General features: G+C 31.6%; 1 protein-coding gene across 3 annotated transcripts in view; it reads left to right on the top strand.

The window, feature by feature from the left end:
• The window catches only part of LOC129989178 (parathyroid hormone/parathyroid hormone-related peptide receptor-like), a 334,785-nt gene that overhangs the window by 148,557 nt on the left and 166,989 nt on the right, over window positions 1–19,239 (top strand). The window contains exon 1 of one of the 3 annotated variants that reach the window (XM_056097549.1): window positions 17,341–17,431. The exons of the other annotated variants lie outside the window; for them this stretch is intronic. Coding sequence (XP_055953524.1) covers window positions 17,429–17,431 — 3 coding nt within the window. The 5' untranslated portion in view covers window positions 17,341–17,428. Of the gene's footprint in view, window positions 1–17,340; window positions 17,432–19,239 lie in introns of those variants that run through there. 3 annotated transcript variants of the gene reach the window in all.

The raw sequence follows: 19,239 nt of genomic DNA, 5'->3' as shown, positions 1-19,239 counted from the left end.
TTTGGGATTATGTCTGTCTATCTGTCTGCGACAAAGATAACTCAAAAACGTTTTGAGCTATACGAATGAAATTTGGTATAAGGTCTTTACACCAAATTTGAAGAGTTATATCAAATTTTGAGCGCGATCTATTTTTAAGAACCTTTTTCATATAGGTAGATGAAATATAACATATGCCGGTGTCCTTGCATAGGGGTGGCGCGTCCCGGGTTCGAATCCCGGTTCGGGCATGATTGTACTTCATCTGTGAGGTGTGTGAATGTGCCCCCCTGTAAAAAGAGGTTGTGCAAGCGAATGTGTGAGTTTCATCGACATATGAGCTAGAAGTCAGACTTCTGCCTTCGGGTGCTCAGGAGTCTTTACCCTTAGAAGCTACTGCACCCCCTTTCCGTGGTAACGCGGACACGATATCATCATGATCATCATCAAATATAACATATGCTCTTTAAAACAAATTTCTCGACCTGTATTAAATTTTGAGTAAATCCCATTCAGATGAAATATGTCTGTCCGGCTGCTCGAATTGAAGTTAACACGATGACTATAAAACGAAGACAACTAAAATAAATTTCGATTCACAGATTCAACATCTATAAAGTAGATGCGTATCAATCCAACAAACTAAATCCAACTATCGGTCGGCTTCTACTTTCAGAAACATACAAAACCCGGCAACTCAAAAGAGCAGTGACTTAAATCTATCAAATTTTGTATGTGTTTTTCCGACAACAATTGTAGTTCCTTGTCAAATTTTACTTTGAAACGCTTGGAATAAACGTGCCTAAAACATAAATTCGATTTTTGGATGCTATTAACCACATGACAGTGATTCATCGACAAAAAAACTAGTCAAGGATCACACGACAGATTCAGTAAAAATGCTAAATTCCTGCCAAAAATGAACCCGTTGCACTCGAGAGGTGCACACCATTCAAGACGGTGCATCATTTTGACGTTTCACTTATTTATTTTTCAATTGTGACTGTTAAAAATTCCTACAGAATGGTCAAAAGATGTAAATTAACTTTTCGGGAAAATTCAATTTGAAACGATTATATATATTTATTTTTTGAAGTAATAAATCATATCACTGACTCTCCGACCCACCCGAAGGCACACGGAATAAAAATTCTGAATGATCGAACCGCCGCAACAGCAACAATGGCGGGAACTGTGGTTGAGTCCTAAGGGCCATCACCGGCCACGGTACAACCCTTCCAGAAGGAAGCAAGTCCCGTCATCGATGGGAGGAGCCAATCTCCACTTTTTTTGTATATCCTCCAGGGTGATGAGATCCAACTACCATACCGGAAGCATCTCATCCTCATTTCGAGGTGTCACCTGGGGTTTTTTTCGGAGTAATAAACAAGCTCTTGTATTTGGTGAATAATTTTGCATTAAATTACTTTTTCGAATGCAAAGGGTTAATATTTTGTCGCAACTATTGTACACAAATTCCATATAAGGCGGTCTTTGGGATAATATCTTTATTACAGAGTATATGAGAAAGTTTGAGGCAGCCACTTTCTCAGATTGCTTTATTAAATTGACACATCTCTATACAAACGAATGGCCCAGTGATAGTTTGATGCATTTTATCCAGATGTATAGTTTTTAGAATCTCTTTGACTTTCTCTAGTCAACAGTAGGACGCTTTTTCTATAAAGTTTTGTCAGGTAAAACCAAATATGTATTTTGGAACTTTTTTCTTATCAACTATTGTTTTTAAAATATAAAAATCAATAATTTTGATATCAAAATCGCAGATTACATTTCAGTCTTCTAATTCCTTTTATTTTTTATCCATCGCGTTCATTGAAAAACATAATTTTTTTAAAAAAATAATTGCTCCCTTTATGTGTTTAAACTTGAAAATTCATCAATATTTCGAGGCTCGGAATTTTCGAAAATTACAGTACCTACTTTCTGAGTTTCATATACTACGTTCAAGTAAAAGTTATCATGTCAGAACATGATTATGAAAATATCCAATTAATTAAAATTCGTGTTACTATTTAAAGGAAAAAAAAAAATATTTTTTCCTCTAAAGGAGACTTAAATATTCTCTGTCTTGCAGGTGGTCAAAAAGTAAACTTGTCGTTTCCGCTACACGACATTTTTTTTCCCTTCCTTTTTCGAAAATAGCAAAATATTCATAAAGCGATGGTAAATCCAGCTCCAATAATCGAATTAATATTACAGAAACATCCCCTAAATGTGCCTGCCATCTGTTCTACTACTTCAGCATTATTCGGAACGCAAAATAGCGAATTTTTATCCACGTTACTGGTAGCGAATTTCTCAGTAATCGAATTATCATCCTCTCCAAATGTGACCTTTCCACCAATGATCGCTGCTCAAGTTAATCTAATCACCCATTCGCTCGCCAGACACACCGACGTATTAGTGACTTGGGCCAGTCGATGGGTTCCCAGAAGGGCCCAAATTGGACCCTTTAAACGGTCTCTCATCTTTGTCAGGAGTGGCTGAAGGAAACGCTGCTTGATGGACTCTTCATGCGACATCATTTATTTTGCCGCGATGGCGAAGTACATTCTAGTTACGTTTCCGCATCTATAGCGGGATCATTTGTTTCTTTGCGATAAATCCGGTGAGAATTTTAATCAAATAATACTCGCTGCCGAATGCGGGTAAAATTGTTCTGATAAAGAGGAAACAAGGAACAAGTTGGATGTGTTTTAACATCGATTTCAATTAGAGCTAATTACGAATACACACTTTTCCTGAAATTAACTATTCAAGATCCTTTGCTGATGATATATTTTCGTTTGTCAATAATTAACTAAATTTATACCTTTTAAGAGATAATGATTCGTTTTAAAAGTGGTATCGATTGTGGCTGATAAAGAAGTGAAACAACATTTAAAATCACCCATTCTAATCATTTCTTGCATTAATTTATAAAATTCTTCATTTAAATCAGTGATTCCTTTGTATTGAGAAAAATAAAATTTTAATTTTAATTTAATTACTATAATAACATTTTATTTTGAACTAACTCAAAAATTCGTTTGAGATGGGTTTTAAAATTTTATCAGGTACAAAGAGGATACGTGTGTTAGCTACCATTTCTCCAAGCTTCCACACCACACCAGTTAGAGGAAATTTTGTCCCTTGATTTCAGATTCCGCATGTAACAGGTTCATATAAACAATAGTTTTCAAATAAAATCGAACTTTAATTCTTTCCAAACCAGAGGCCATGGCTTTATCATCAAACGTGTTCTTTTATGTCTTTCTTAGTGAATAGCACGCAAGGAACTAAATACTGAAGCAAGTGAATGAAGTACTTATTTTAAAAAAGAAAGATGGCTGTGAGAACATAATTAACAATTGGTTGAGAAACAAACATCTAAAACACAAATTTGAATGTCAGATGCTATTAACTGCATGCTAGGGATTAATCGCTAAAAATTTTGCTGATTGCCCAATAGATTCAGTAAAAATGCTACCTTCAAGCCAAAGGTTAATATTTCGTAACTATTGTACGCCAGTGCCATGCAAGGCATTTTCTAGGATAATAAATACCTTTATTAGAGAATATGCGAGAAAGATTTTGGGAGACTACTCCTGCTGGTTTAGGCATAGAAGTAGTTAATATAGATTTAATTAAGGTCATTAGTTATTATGAGGTTAACAACTACAACTACTTCAGTTTTTCTTCTGAATATCATGACTTCAATTATAGCTTTAAACACTTGCAAAAAAATTTTTAAGATTTATTTTTGTATGGTGATTACTTTTTCTAACTGTTAAAGCTTACACATAATATTTCCATGCTGACCATTCCATTATTTTTTTTTTTAAGGTGAATGAAAACTATTTTCTTAGATAAACTTTATCTTCTAAGGACACAGAAATATTACTCGGCATCATATTATTCTTCATTGTTATCGCTCATTCATTTCTTCTTTCTGCTGTTTTTAAGCTCTGATGAATGCTCAAGGCTTTATTTTTCTTCGATGGTGTTCTTGATCCGTTGCCAAATTTCTTAGTGTTACTCGGATGAATAACCACTTTCGCGGAATATTTTGTTCTATTCAAACTCTAATGAAAGTTGGCAATACAAGCGCATTCCTCTAAATATTTTGTAAGCCAATCTATTATTAACGGATTAGTGTTGAAGGGACGTTTGAATAAGCGTTTGTTGACATCATGATAAATGGTGAAATATTAAGTGGGTTTTTAAGTTGGAAATATTTTGTCTGTCTTAAGTAAAATTTTGGAAGCGAAATGATTGTCGTTACTATTTTAACCTAAGAATTGTATGTGAGGGCATGCCTTTTACGTGTTTAAGAAAAATAATAAAAATATTTCCAAAGTAAGTTCTCTTATTTAAAAATCTATTCAAAGATCATACAACTGAAGAAATATTTTTGTATATCAGATATATTTTTGCATACGTTCTTATTACATTAACCTATATAAGTAAAAGTAAAACTCAAAAAGTATGTAAATGATCAAAATTTAAATTACTGAATACATTTTCTTCACATTTTTTTTAAACACTTAAAGAAGAATTTTAGTGAAGATTTCGTATTATTAATTCTTCAAAAATAATCTTGACACTTCGGAATTTTTTTTCGTGCGACATGTTTTTTTCTATGACATTTGGCAATGTCTTTTGAATATTTCAATTAAAGCCCTTACTGAGTATTGTAAAATAAACAGTCATTTATTATAAATTCCTTTTAAACACTAAAATTAAACATATTTCTGTAGTTCATGAAAGCAAGAAGCAAAGCTTAGAAAATATATTTTATTCGTAACTTCGGCTTCCGTACGGGAAGTTCTTTCTTTTTTTACTTTTGTACAAGTCATAAATTCTTTTTTATTAAAAAGTTTCTTTATGCCTGACATATTTTAACTAGAGAAATGATTAAGCATATAATTTTGAATAAGAGTATTTCGATATCAATATATTATAGAATAGAACAATTATTTTAACTGCAAAAGTCAAATCGTTGATTTATTCTTTTTAAGAAATTCCAACACATATGCTAAACAGATATGTACTTTATTCGAAAACTGCAAATTAAGACCGTCCTGTTCTTTAGTAAGGGATGGTAAGACAGAATAACATTAATTTTTGTTAAACTTTATGTATTTGTTGTTCTTGATTTGAAATATATTATGAAGAAATATTTGAAAATGAAAATGAGAAAGAAACATTTAAATGTATTATATGATTATCATATGTTGCTTTAAACTAGAATGTTTTTTTATCAAAATATTTTCATACTTTTTATTATGCATGTGAAGAAAAGAATCCAAACTTTCCATCAGATGCAAAAATAGAATCGTGTACAGCGAATTGTTGTATTTAAATTAGACTAAGTTTCTGTATTAAAAAAAGTTTCAATAAAAACTTCTTTTCTACATCTTTTAAATTCAGTGTAATTATTCAACTGGACGGGAATGAATTTTTAAAATCCCTAACCAGCTTAAACCTCTTTTTATTTAAACTGAAGCCCACGACCAAGTTAAAAAGAACAAGATGTTCCTTTAAATTCACGAGAATGAGAAGAAAAAAAAAAAAAAAAAAGAAAAGAAAAATGAAAGTTTAAAATTTTTGGCTTGTGCCCGAATGAACCAATATTGACATTCGAGCTCCAATGGGAATTACATTTGCTTTTAACATCCGGGAACTTTTGAATCGGGCAGCTGGAAAAAAGAACATGAGAACGCGAATATTCTATTTATGTGAAAGAACGTAAACAGTGGTTGGATATTAAAAAATGAAAATGGCGAAATAGCAACACATACTTTTGCCGGGGCGTTTCGAAGTTTGGTTTTCCATTCGCCATTCGGAGCGGACGCAGATCTTTAGTAGAAAATGAAATTCGGTTGATCAAAATTCAATTTTTTTTCTTTCTTTGTTCCCATCATTTAAATTGTTTCGTTGTGTTCGGCATTTATATCGACTCGAAATTATTCCAAAAATGTTTATCGAATAGTATTTTTCATTTCAAAAAATAATAAATGGTTCGAATATGAAAAGTTTATATTTTATTTTTAAGAGCGAGGAATGTGTTCTGGATCATATTTACTTACATCTCCACTTGCTTTTTTCCTATTTTCGTATAACGTTTACTTCCTAAAACGATTTTTTTAGTTCCTGGGCAGGGAAAAAGGATTATAATATTAAATTTAAAAAAAACTTATTTAATTCTAAAATCCTTTTAGCATTTTTTCCTTTATCGCACAAGAAAAAAGTCTTCTGAAGCTGAATATCCAAATAACCTCAAGTTTTTCTTTTGTGTTTCAAATAAGTTTTTTTTTATAAAAATCCCTCTAACATTGACCTTGAACAAAATCCTAAATCCCAAAGGTGACCTTTGCATAATGAAACAAAAATCTGGCCATGTTTCAGAGACTGTCCGTGAAATTTTAACGTACGCAGAAAAAGTTGCATCTGATTTTTTTGTGGGCATTCATTGAAAAACTGGTCGTAGTGTCCATATTCATTGGAATACTTGAAATAATAGCCACATAATTTCAAGTTTCTCTTTTGTGTTTCAAATAAGTTTTTTTTTTTTTTTTTTTTTTTTTTTTTTACAAAAGTTTTCTATCATTGATCTACAAATAGCTATTCCGAAAGTGACCTTTACATAAAGAAGTAAAATTCAAATGCTGTTTCAATGACTGTCCATAAAATTATGAAAAATTTGTAACGTACGCAGAAAAAGTTGCATCTGATTCTTTTGTGGGCATTCGTTGAAATGCTTATCCAAATAAACCCGAGAAAAATTGTGGGAATTTGTAGAAAGATAAAACAATCTGTGTTAACTGTATATTATCAATAGGAAGTTACATCATCTGAAACCAGAATGAACCAGAATAATCGTCATGAAACACCATAACCATTGTGTCTTTGGCACAAAATATGGCTTCTGAACTGAAAGAAAGTGGTTTCGGGATCTGATTCCACATTAAAACTGGAATGATTATACAATACTTTAAATTCTTCCAGAGTGAAACGCTTCTTTTTAGTGTGGTGCAGAAATTTGAGGGCGATGTCCTCGTCTCTGACCATGACTAAAATTATATGGTCAGTCACAAAATAGCCCTGAGGTAGCTGCAAAATGGAACATAAATCTAACTAAAATTGAAGATGTGCTCTTTTAGATATACCGCTATTTTGTTTATAATGCCTCGGGTAGAATTTTCATCTATTAAATAAGAGAAGTTGTAAATGAAAATGTCTGTTCTATCCACAATATCTGCAAACACTCAAATCGAAATTATCATTAAAACTGAAATGAAGCAAATAGTGATTTACTAACAGAAAAAATTCAACGCAGATAAAAGAAACTAAAAGATATACCGAAAAGAAAAGAAAATGCCAGAAAAAAAAGAGGCAATGAGAAAAGAAAATATTAGCAATAATCTTTTTGGTCCATGAAGGGAGAATATAATGAATAAGCATATAACATAATAAAAATAGTAAACTTCAGCTCATCCATTCATACTTAGGTTTATCCGCATACTGACAAATCAATCAATTTAAAAACATAAAAAACATTGTCTCACTGTCACCGAAACGGAAGTTGGGATTTCGCTTATGTTATGATTCATACCTAAAGGGCCAGGATATTTTTTAACATCAATCAATGTTACAGACGGCGGTGGACAATTATAAATACTGATGCCAATTTGATTTCCTAGTAGTAGAATTACAAGGGTAAATAATGCTCGGGATGAATTTCCTTCCTTTCTTTGATTTTATTTTCGCAGTTTTCTTCAAGATTCGTGAGGGGGGGGGGATAAATAGCTCTCTGATAGGCCACTTCCGCAAAGTATAATTCAGTATCGTTTATCAGAAATCGCTCTCAGCCAATTTGTTTCTAATAATTGCATGTTCTTTCACTGCTGGAAAAGCACCCCCGTTTTATGAGAAAATTTAATTGGATAAGTTCGAGTACTATGCGTGAAATTCAAATGCAGAATGTACAGTAAGCGAAGCACGAGGACAATAAAACAAGCTCAAAGTGGAATAATTTTAGCTCAGATCCAGTTTTGTTGAACATGCATGCTTGGAAGTGTAGGTTCTCTGTAATATGTATATTCGGAGCTGGGTTAATATTTCTCCATCAAATTTCTGCGGTTTGTCTCATAGAAAAACTACCTCAGTTTTACTTAACTAAAAAATTACCTCTTTCTTTTAATTCTTCTTATTGATAACTTTCTCGCCGATTTCGTTTAATATTAATTTTCTTATTGCAATTTTATGAAATTTCCTTCCATTTTTAACTTTAAAGAAATTGCTAAAATGATTGAATTGCCCTGGTTTTAAAAAATAAATTAAGATATAGTATAATTCAGATGCAAGTGCGTTACCAATAATGGCACATTATGAGGGATGTCATTTCGATTCGAGAAGATCTACGTTTAGCAGATCTACTTTAGCATGTAGCAGAAATTTCATGAACGAATTTTAAAAAGATCTTGTGAAATTTTAATTCAGAAACAGTTGAGGGTAATTATCGAGAAAGCGATCAAGGCCACGGAGGCCTGGTATTAAGATCTCGTTTTAGGGATCAGATGATTCCAGTTCCGAGGCATGGTCCTACTAAAGAACCGCCGTGTTTGGTACACATTAAGTCCATCTCGGTCAAATATTTCAAATGTTCTCCCGCTGATGTGGTGAGAGGGATGCCAGGTGAGGTGTCGCCTTCGTCATTTAATTGCGACTCAAAAGTAAGAATTCTTATCCTTAAGAATCTAAAATTAAGAATTACAATATCCCTAGTATTGGTTTATGATGAGACGTTCAAATAACTGAACTAAACTATACCAAGAAAAATATGAAATTTTCGTTTAGCACATCATTTATGAAATCGGATTTTCAGCAATGTTATTAACTAAAAATAGATATAGGATACGATTTCAACTTGAACGTCACTTGTCTTGAATAAATTGGATAAATCCCCAACGTATCAGAATGGGTTATTCTTTACAATTCGTTAATCCTCGACAAAAGATCTTCATAACTCCTTTATGAATTATTATCCATTATTTATAAATAAGCAACAGCTTTACATATTAATATTTCATAAAAGTTTCATTTACGAATTTAATTAAAATAAAATTAATTACAAATATTTTGTCCTTTAATGATGAGCATTCAATTAATTATTCATTTAATTTTATATGAAAACCGATTTTTTCATGTAATATAAATTTTCGGTTCGTATTTATGCTATACAAAATTCAAAATTCCTTTTTTTATTTATTTATGAGTATTTTTTGTGGTTGAAATGCTTTATCACAACTGCGTCTTTTGCCTCTAAAACCGGGGCGTCAATTTGCATATTTTTGTGGGTGCATGATTTGATGATTCCTTTTGATGTTTTCAGCAAAAGCAAAACTATGTCACGGCTACTGCTCTGTAACAAGAAAAAGTTGCTGGGACGAATACTAATATTCGACTCAAAAATCCTTGTTTTCTGTGGTTTTCGGGCAAAACAAACCGTAAAATATGTGCCCATTTATTTTTAGCATTTCCCTGAGGGCACTAAATCGTGGGAAAGAAGCACGCTGGTTTGAAAAACAAACATATAATCTGAAATATATAAAAACAGATAAAAAAGTAAGTAAGTTATAATGTATTCTAATGTTTAGCCTACATTCTATACAATTTGTTTCTTTTTTTGGCCATTTTTTATGAAATAAAAAAATGAGACAATCGTAAATAATCTGTGTTTTACATTTTTGTAATCTGAAAGTCAAACACGTAGGTCACATTCGCTCAGAGAATAAAAAAAAGAAAGGGGAGGAGGGAGAAAGAACGCTGTTTTTTTTTTTTTTTTAAATCACCATGCAAGCATTTACTATTTCTTTGGCAGTATTTGATTCGATTAAGTGAACAAATTAACAAGCTTAACTCTTTTTCAAAAATAATATTTGTCCCAAAAGCATTTGCACTTTTTCCCTACAAAACAGGATTAATATTCAATTTTTTTCGAAAATTAATCTTCCAGTAACCAGAATTAATAAAAGCACATCAGTATTTTTTTTTTTTTTGACTCTGGATATAAATAGATTTAAAACGGAAAAGGGTTTTTTTTTTTATTAAGATCAAATCAAATCCAATTAGATAAATACTTTATTTTTGTTGTTTTAAAAGTAAATCCAATAACACTAATTCCTAAACATTCATTAAAATTTACTCTTCACAACAAGTGGATTATTTTTTTACTGTGAAAAATGGGAAAATAGTTCCCCCCCCCTCCTTAACTTTTTTTTAATTATTTCCTCATTCAGAATATATTGTAATCATCAAGAAATTCGCCGTCGAGTCTTAGATGAGTTTAAGCCCGAAGAACACACTTTTGGATTAATTTGTTTGTGAACTCAGAAACGAACTTGCCAGCGGGTGTCCCAACATTAACGCAAGATTCTCTCTCTCCGTTTGTCTATGGCAAAATGCTCGCGATAATGCCGAAATCAAAGCTAGGCGAAGTAACGGAAGCACACATATCAGATGACCCAAAAATGATGGATGGATTTTGAAAATCAGTTTAAAGATTTTGGTGGAATGCTATAGAAATGTATCATTTGAGGCCTTATGCTTGAAAAATCAAGAAATTTTATACCGCCAAATTGCAAATTTAGTTTACATAACCACCAGTAGGTGGCACTGCAAGATAGGAAAAATGAAAACCGGTATGGAAATGTTGCAATTAATGTTGTAAGAAAAATTAAACAACGGTGTTCTCAATGTAATCCTCATTTGCAGCAATAGCGTTCTGCAGTCTGAGGCTACATTGTGGTGCAGATTGGCAATCTCGAGCACTTCATTTTAACTACACCTGCTGCAGATATCCTGCAACGCTACTTATCAGTGACCATGCTAGCTAAATTTGCAATTCGGTGGATTAAATTCCCTGATTCGCCGCTATTTGCGTAAGGCCTGAAAAGAGACAATTCAATCGAATTCCGATTTTTTTTAAAAATTGATTTTTCAAAACCCATCAGTCATTCTCAGGATCCCGGCAGATTAATCATCTGTAGATATGCATGAGTATTGGGTCTAAGTCGTCAGAGGATTGATTATTTGTCGATTTCTATATTTGCGAGCTTGCGGACGCAATAACTAGAAAGTGCAATGATTGAAACAAATGACATTCGATGTGTGGACTATCTAGAAATTTCTGTTTTTATATCCCCAACACTGTAGATATATATGTCAAATTTTGAATCAATGAATCGAGAGTAGCACACTCAAAATCCATATTCAGCTTGGTAATGGATAATGACGCTTTATTCCAGGAGAAACACTAAACAAAGGTGTCAAAATAAAGGTAACAAATAATAGCACTCATAGACATTGGCAGCAAAAGCAGATAGTAAATCGCTAATAGAAGATATATCAACGTAAACAGCTAGAGAACTCGTTCTGCGGTCAACACTTCAAAGAGAAAACTTTTTCTTCGTGTGAGAAAATATTCGAGAAATGTTTATCCAACTCGCATATTTGTATAAACTAGTGACGTTTAGACACCGAGAGGTACAAAACAGACAAATTTTTCAAGTGCTATTTTCTTTTACTTACATGATATATTGTCACGGTAAGCTTAGTATATGAAAAAATGAATGAACGGTTATTTTCTTGTCAATATTAAATGGTATTTTAGTCCTTTCAGCTAGGATCAAATCTTGCTCATGTTATTCATTGAATCTTTGTGTAATTATTTTCATGTGCACACAATGCAATTTCATTTCTCGAGGAGAAATAACATGAAAATTAATCAAAATACTAAATTTTTATTTTAATTTTTTATTAATACAACACTTTGTCATTGTATGCTTGATATGTGAGATAGTTATTAATATTTATTTTATAGTCAATATTAATTTCAGTTACCATTCAGACGATTCAACTTCGAATTCATGCCGGTTCTTACTGAATCTTTTCTCATCTTTCAAAATTCATTTTATTATTATTAATTCCATCAAAAGCGACATTTCTCCGTTCCAAATCCCTCTCTTCAAATTATTTACAAATAACTAAGTATTTAATTTTGTGAAGATGATTAAAGTCTAGACAGGGAGTACGAGTCATATTTCTAGCTAATGAAATGTCGCATTTTAAAATAGCTATTATTCAGTCTGTTACTTGACACTCTGATTAATTCCGATTGAATTATTTCTTTTCTTAAAAGCTTCAGTACGCTGCCCATGATATTCTCTTAATCTTTTAGCACCCATCCAATTTACGTCGAACAATTTATTAGGGACAAGCAGGTAAGAATACATTGACGGCGACAGAGTGGTGCAAATATTCTTCCTGCCAAGCTGCACCCTCTGGGGTGGGGGAGGCACCTCGAAATGAGGATGAGAAGTTTCTGGCATGGTGGTTGGCTCTCGCCACCCTGGAGGGTACATGAAAAGATGGGGGTTTGGATCCTCCCATCGATGACAGGGGACGAACTTCCTTAAGGAAGGGTTGTACCTTAGTCGGTGATGGCTTTTAGGACTCAACCACAGTTCTCGCCAGTGTGGCTGTAGCGGCGGTGCGGTCATTCAATATTATTTATCTGTGTGCCTTCGGGCGGGTCGGAGAGTCAGTGATATGGCTTCCCGAAATGCTGTGGTGTCGAAGAAATAATTAAAATTACTGTTGTGCAGAGATTGACAAGAATTGGAAGTATGTGTGTATTATTCAATTGCTATCAATACATTACAGTTAACCTCTTTTCAGACATTTTATTAGAAATAACTTTTTCGACACAAAACACATGTGTCGAGCACAGGGCCTTATGCTCAGACAGTATGAGGGCCCTGGTTTGGCTTCGATACTGGAGGGTTTCAGGTTCGAGACCCGATTCCATTGAAGAACTATCGTGTAAGCGGTCTGGTGCACGTTAAATTCGTCGGGACCAAACGTCCACTCTCTGGTGTGATTTGGAAGTTTCGAGAGGGGCTGCCAGCTCAGTTGTCATCTTCGTCATCTGACAGTGATTCAAAATTATGAAGTCCGTCCCCAAATAGCCCTAGCATTGCTTTAAAAAACGGGACCTTAATATATAATTAAATTAAACTCACACAGTATACCGCATTTTATGTTAAGCTTCGTACCACGAATATTAGAAGACAAAGTTTATATACAATAACTCACTGTTATAATACGTATTTTCTCACTTCTTATTGAGTACTAAACCCTCCATTCATCTCAAGCCACGTTGAATATGAACGCGGCCGCTGCCCGGTGAAACATAGAAGCAGTGGCCGGTAACGTGTTGAGTTAAAATAGAAGGCTCCGTACTGGTAGTTTATATATGTTTATATACCTCACCACAAGCTTCAAGAATTTATTAGCGATAAAGTAAGTTAAAGGATATAAACCACATTTTAACATAAATTTTGTAATCCTTACTATGGTACATTAAGGTTAGCACAGTGAAAGTTATTTGTTAAGCATACCCAAGAACAATTTACGAATGTGAACAAGTACGTACTGTGGAGTTATAATCAGGAACAGCGGTAACAACTGAGATCCGTTACACATTGACGAAACATTGAATAAGGAGCAGAACACAGCTCTTTTAATGTCACAACTTGTATTTTGCACACGATTCATAGGACCTTGGCAATGTTGCCAATGCAACGCCTTGCTTTCTTCATTTCACTACGGTGAAAGAAAACAAGGCCGGATAGTACGGAATCCGGATACTTGGGAGTGTACTGTATTTTTCAATCCCTAATATTTTACCAAACCCCTAATACGTTCCAAAGTGAGGAAAATAATACACCCATCCAAGACATCTCTCGTCTCTTAATCCAATCTGCTCAGGCCGATGAATTAATCCGTTTTATCTATCAGAAAGGAAAATATTTGCTCTGGGCTGGGGCAGTGGACGGAAGAGCAATTTGTTTTGGAGCTGGGACAAGCCGCGTTTTCCAGCGAAATGGGCTTCTTCATTAGTCTCGCGCGGTTATTGCTGACGCTTAGCGACACAAGCAACGGTTTCTGGTTAATTAAACGCAATATTGGGCAGAAATCCTCTTTTCGAAGCAACCGAGGTCGTAGAATGTGACGCTCGTGTTTATACTGATTGATTTTGGTTGGGGTGCGTATAATAATAGTGACTTGGGGAGATGGATAATAAGGTGAGGTTCCTTCTGTAAATGAAATATAATTATTTGATTTCCATTATTCTTGAGTTTTTATTATATTTTTTATAGAAAATAAGTTTTATAGGGTTCAAGATTCTTAAATTTTACATTAGATGAGTATTGAATGTATTTCTTGCAAATGCCTTGCAAAAATTATTTCTTCTCCCATAAAAGTGAAAGTTATACCAAAGAAACATTAAACACATGGAAGAATGAATTAAATATACCGTTTACTTTTGTTTTTTTCTCGTAAGATATTTTCTTTTTTCTCGAAATAAACAAAAATTCTCCCTCGTTATATGGAAGAATCTTCAAGTTTTAGATCTTCCCCTAGTCAGAAACGAATTAAACTACTTCTCACACAGAAACGAATCGTTCATATAAACTTGTAAAACTTTCAGCATGTCAGGTTATGATGCTTTAAAATATCGCATATTTTTAATCATAGTAGCTATATTAATACTCATTAGATTTAATATAGCTACTATGTAATTAGTAATTTTTAATTTCTGTCTGTAATTCGTGTATATAAATATTTTCGAAATAATGATTGTGTAAAAAATAATTCCTTTTACTCTTAAAAAATTATTTGGATATAGCTATTGAATAAATGTTTGCTATATTTTACGCAATATTAAGTGATTTATATATTTCAAAATAATTCATTTGATTGCAATTATTGAAATGTGATAAATTAAAAATAAGAAAGACAGGAAATGTCATGTTTGAATATTCATACTTATATAACTGATTTACGTTTCCTTTTTTAATGATGAAAAATGAGTCATTTTTATGTGCTTATCCAAAATGAACAAAAAATGTTCAACAGCATTGTTATGATATCTTCACAGCAGTGCCCAGAATTTAGAATATCGAATAGCATCTTGGATGTACCCTGCAATGTCTTGTGCTATTAAGATCAATTATCAAAAAAATAAATAAGTAAATGAATAAATAATAAAAAAAGTAACGAGTTTTGACTCTTTTTTACTGCAGTTTAAATTATAGTATTATAGTATACACTGTAACAGTATTTCACTATAGTTTCAATTAAATATCCTGAGTAATTCCTATTTTTAAAATTACTAATACATAGTGTACGTGGAAAGGAGATTTTTGAAAAGAAGGAAAGAAAAAGAAAACAAATGAGCTCCTGAAGAATGGTCCTCCCGCCTTTTTACATGATAACAAAAGTAGGAGGAAGAAAAATATATCATTAATGTTTCATATCATATCCAAATTGTATTTTTTTAAATTTTTCAATAAATTAATTTTTTTATTCGTTTATCAATACTTTAATAGCTATTCCATTTTTTCTGATTTTATTTGCTTTTTGAAGACTGTGACCACTTTCACTAATACGAGATGACTTTGTATAATGGAGTCATTTCATGTTCAAATGAATTACATTAAATGTGTCATGCCCTGTGGCAAATTTTCAACAAAGAAAATGCTAGGAAGAAAGAGGGTAGCAGATAGGCCAGTAAAAAAAATATTTTGCTATTTGCCAAATAGATAAATTCTTAAAAAAAATAGGAAATCTGTAAATGATAAAACATTAGCCTTTTATTAAGTATAATTAGTCGATTTCTAGATGTTTTATCATGTTCACTTAATTATCGAATATTTATATAACCAAACCTGTGCTTCAATAGCATTGCTTACACATTTGGATGTCCGATGATCTGGAGTCATTACAGATAATTTAAAACAATATATATTCATGAAGATAGTAAAATAAAAAGATTAACCTAAAATAAATCATTAACATGTTAAAAATAATTTGAATTGTGAAATTAAATTGACCAACATAATAAAAGAAGCGCCTCATAATCTGCACAACTTACAGCTATAAAAATACAGCTTTGATAGTTTAATTTATAAATCCATCGCGCGTCTTGTAACAGAAAGGACGAAGCATTGACATGAGTAGAACTTTCCTCCGCCATGGGATTGATTCATCGTATGAGTTCACTTCGATTGGCTTTTTCCTCTTAACATACAGATTTTTCAGCGAAATTAAAGTATGCCTATATATTTGATGTATGTCTTGTCACTGGTGGAATGGAGCATTCAAAATGATTTATAATAAAAATAAATGTTACTATTTTCATAAGATTTAAAAAGTTTTGGTAATTTTTATTTTTTGCGTTATGAAAAGCTTAAATTACTCGCAACAAGCAGAATGTTTTATACGTGTTACAGTATAACATTTTTGCACCTCTAATAAATTACATGCATACAGACACACACACAAAAACAGATATCAGAATTTATTTCTCATGCATATTAAGTCTTGTTTCTTTAAGAAACTTATAAAAAAAGTAAATCCAAAATATATTCAAATTAATTAATGAAATACTCGGAATTAATATTTCACAGGTTTTTTTTTCAAAAAAAAAAATTGACCCACAATGGAATTTTTCAAAAAAGAGTGGAAAATATGATATATGGTAGGCGGAAAATCTGCACAAAAAATGAAAAAAAAATGCATGGAATTATCTTTGTGTTCAAAATATACCTAGTTAGAACATATTCATTTCAATGCCAAAAGCAGAAAAAGAAATTTCTTCAAATAATTCTTGACATCAAATGTTTCGAAATGGCTTTTAAGCCTTTTTTGAAACGAGAAAACAAAGGAAATAAAATACATATATAAAAAAATGATCCGCATGGAAATAAGAAATAATTCCATTGAATGAAAGAATACTTCGTCGAGTGAAAAAATGACCATCTTTAATCTTAACAGAACTTATTACACCGTGCAGCGTTTTTATTGTGCTTTAGGGAGAAATGGCGACAGAATATTCAGGAATAAACTTCGAATTTTTCAATTTGCTTTTAACAAAAAAGAACCGCGAAGGACGCGATACATTTCAGCATATAATGAAAGTTTCTTTGTTTTTTAGCAGCCATATCTCAGTCAAGTTCACCCACTATCATGGCGCAGAATCGGCATTGAGAGCTTTTTTTTCTTGTTTTTTTCTTTTTTTCTTTTTCTGTTCTTTCTTGGTTTGTTTTACTGTGTCAGTTCTCTGTTGCCAAAAGATAGAAAAAAAAATTATCTAGATGTTTTGTCAAGTTTTTAAATGTAATATTTCTTCTGTTAAGTGTAAAATTTCTGCTGGAGCTCAGGATGAAACTGTGAAACATGTTGAATTAGGAATTATTAAGAAATAACAATTAGTTGCACTTTTAAAAGTTGAAATAGGCGTTAAAAGAGATAAATAAGAAATCGTTTCGTTTAAAAGAAAGCTACAACTACGGTGTCATCAGATATTGCTCAAATGGTAAGAATACTTAGAAAATATTTTCATAATAAAATTGTTAAAAAATATTTTATAATTTTAATAACAAGGCTAGAAGAGGCATTTGTTAGTTAGATAAAAATTATGGCTCTGTTATTTTTTCCCCTTCAGTGTAACTATTTTCAGAAATCATAGCTTTTTTTCTTCTTTTCTTCCTTTAATAATGTGCCGTAATATGCTGCAATTTTTCATTTTCCGTTACTGTAGACTTCACTTTCTTTTTATTTTAGTGCAATTTTAATATTAATTTTGTCCAAATGTTATTAGAAGAATTTGTTTGAAAAGTTGAATCGCCTTTTAATAATAATATTTTCCAATTTCAAGATGAAGTCTTTCATGCGAAAAAATCTTTCAATGTTTATCTTTATTTTTTGACTCATTGATATAAAAAAATATTTTCATCTATATTTCTATTCTATATTTTCATCAAGAACTAATTTGCAAATAAAATTTAGTTATTTCATTATTATTTATGTCATTAAAAGACTTTGCACATGTTTCAGTTTTTGAAAGGAAACTTTGAAGTTATTACAATTTGATAAACTCGATAACAAAGACTATACAACTATCATATCGAATTATTTGATATAAGTAGATAAATTCCTATTTAGTTAAATGCATTACGAGAAATTAAAAATGCGTTTATAAACAACATTTGACGGAATATTAATATAGATCTAAAAAAATACTTTTTTAAATAGTATATAATATTTTTATATCAAAATGCATTTATATAAAATAATAAAAAAGTATATAAAAGGGAAAATAATTCTACACAGAATTTTCAAATTGTTCACAACTTCGTTTTAAATTTAATTTAGAATATCAAGTGAGAAATATAATTTTTTTTAAAATCTTGTAACCTTGTAAAAGAAAAGGGTAGAAAGTATCAAACAATTTTAAAAAAAAACCTATCAGAGATCATTCATCCGTAAGTTATTAAAAGTTTTTAAAGAATAAAACAAAATTTGATTAAAAATTAGAAATTTTAAATGCGAGGGAAACAGACAATATTATTTGAAATATCTTTTCATTTGATGAAAAACATCATTCTTAAAATAATCTTTTCCATATGGGAAAGCTTATCTACCAGTAAATAAAAAAAAACATATGTGACTCATTGTCACGAAACCATATTTATACTTCCTAATATATGCGAGCAAAATATGATGAATCTCTGTTCTGAAGTTTTGATTTTTTCGCTGAACAAGCAATTCATAAGATACTTTTATTTTTTGAGGTAATTCAACAATACAATAATTACAAATCATTTTACTACAAATATTTTTTTTTAATTTCTAATAATATAGAGATATTTATTTTTCTTTTTAAAATTTGGTTTTTAGTTTGTTGTTCAACTTTGTTTGTTTCTCAGTATGATTCATTAGAGTACATCCACATTTTACCTCGAAATACCTTTTCAAAACTGGTAGCAATAATGATTGAGCTTGAACCCGCACTGATTAGTCGTGTTCTCTGCTACGAATTCAACGAAGAACAAAAATTATTCTGTAATAAAGTGCGTGAAAATACCATAATCTCTTCAATCTACCATGATTTATTTAATTAGTATGCGTTACTGTGGTGGGGAAACAGAAGTGAAATGAAGGGTGAGATGGTTCTCATTCATTTAGAACCGTAATTAAATGCTTACCAAAAGAATTCGAACTATTTTGGTTTGAATTAGATTGGAAATTTTCATCCAATTAGTTTAATGAGGAAATGAATTCATTTATTCTGTTTGATTCCAATTTCACTTTTATTCTGCTCCATATTTGATTATTCGATGC

This window comes from Argiope bruennichi, chromosome 10, assembly GCF_947563725.1.
Source record: "Argiope bruennichi chromosome 10, qqArgBrue1.1, whole genome shotgun sequence".
Classification (NCBI taxonomy): Eukaryota; Metazoa; Arthropoda; class Arachnida; order Araneae; family Araneidae; genus Argiope; species Argiope bruennichi.
The sequence above is the reverse complement of the archived record's forward strand: the minus strand, read 5'-3'. Positions and strand labels throughout refer to the sequence as shown.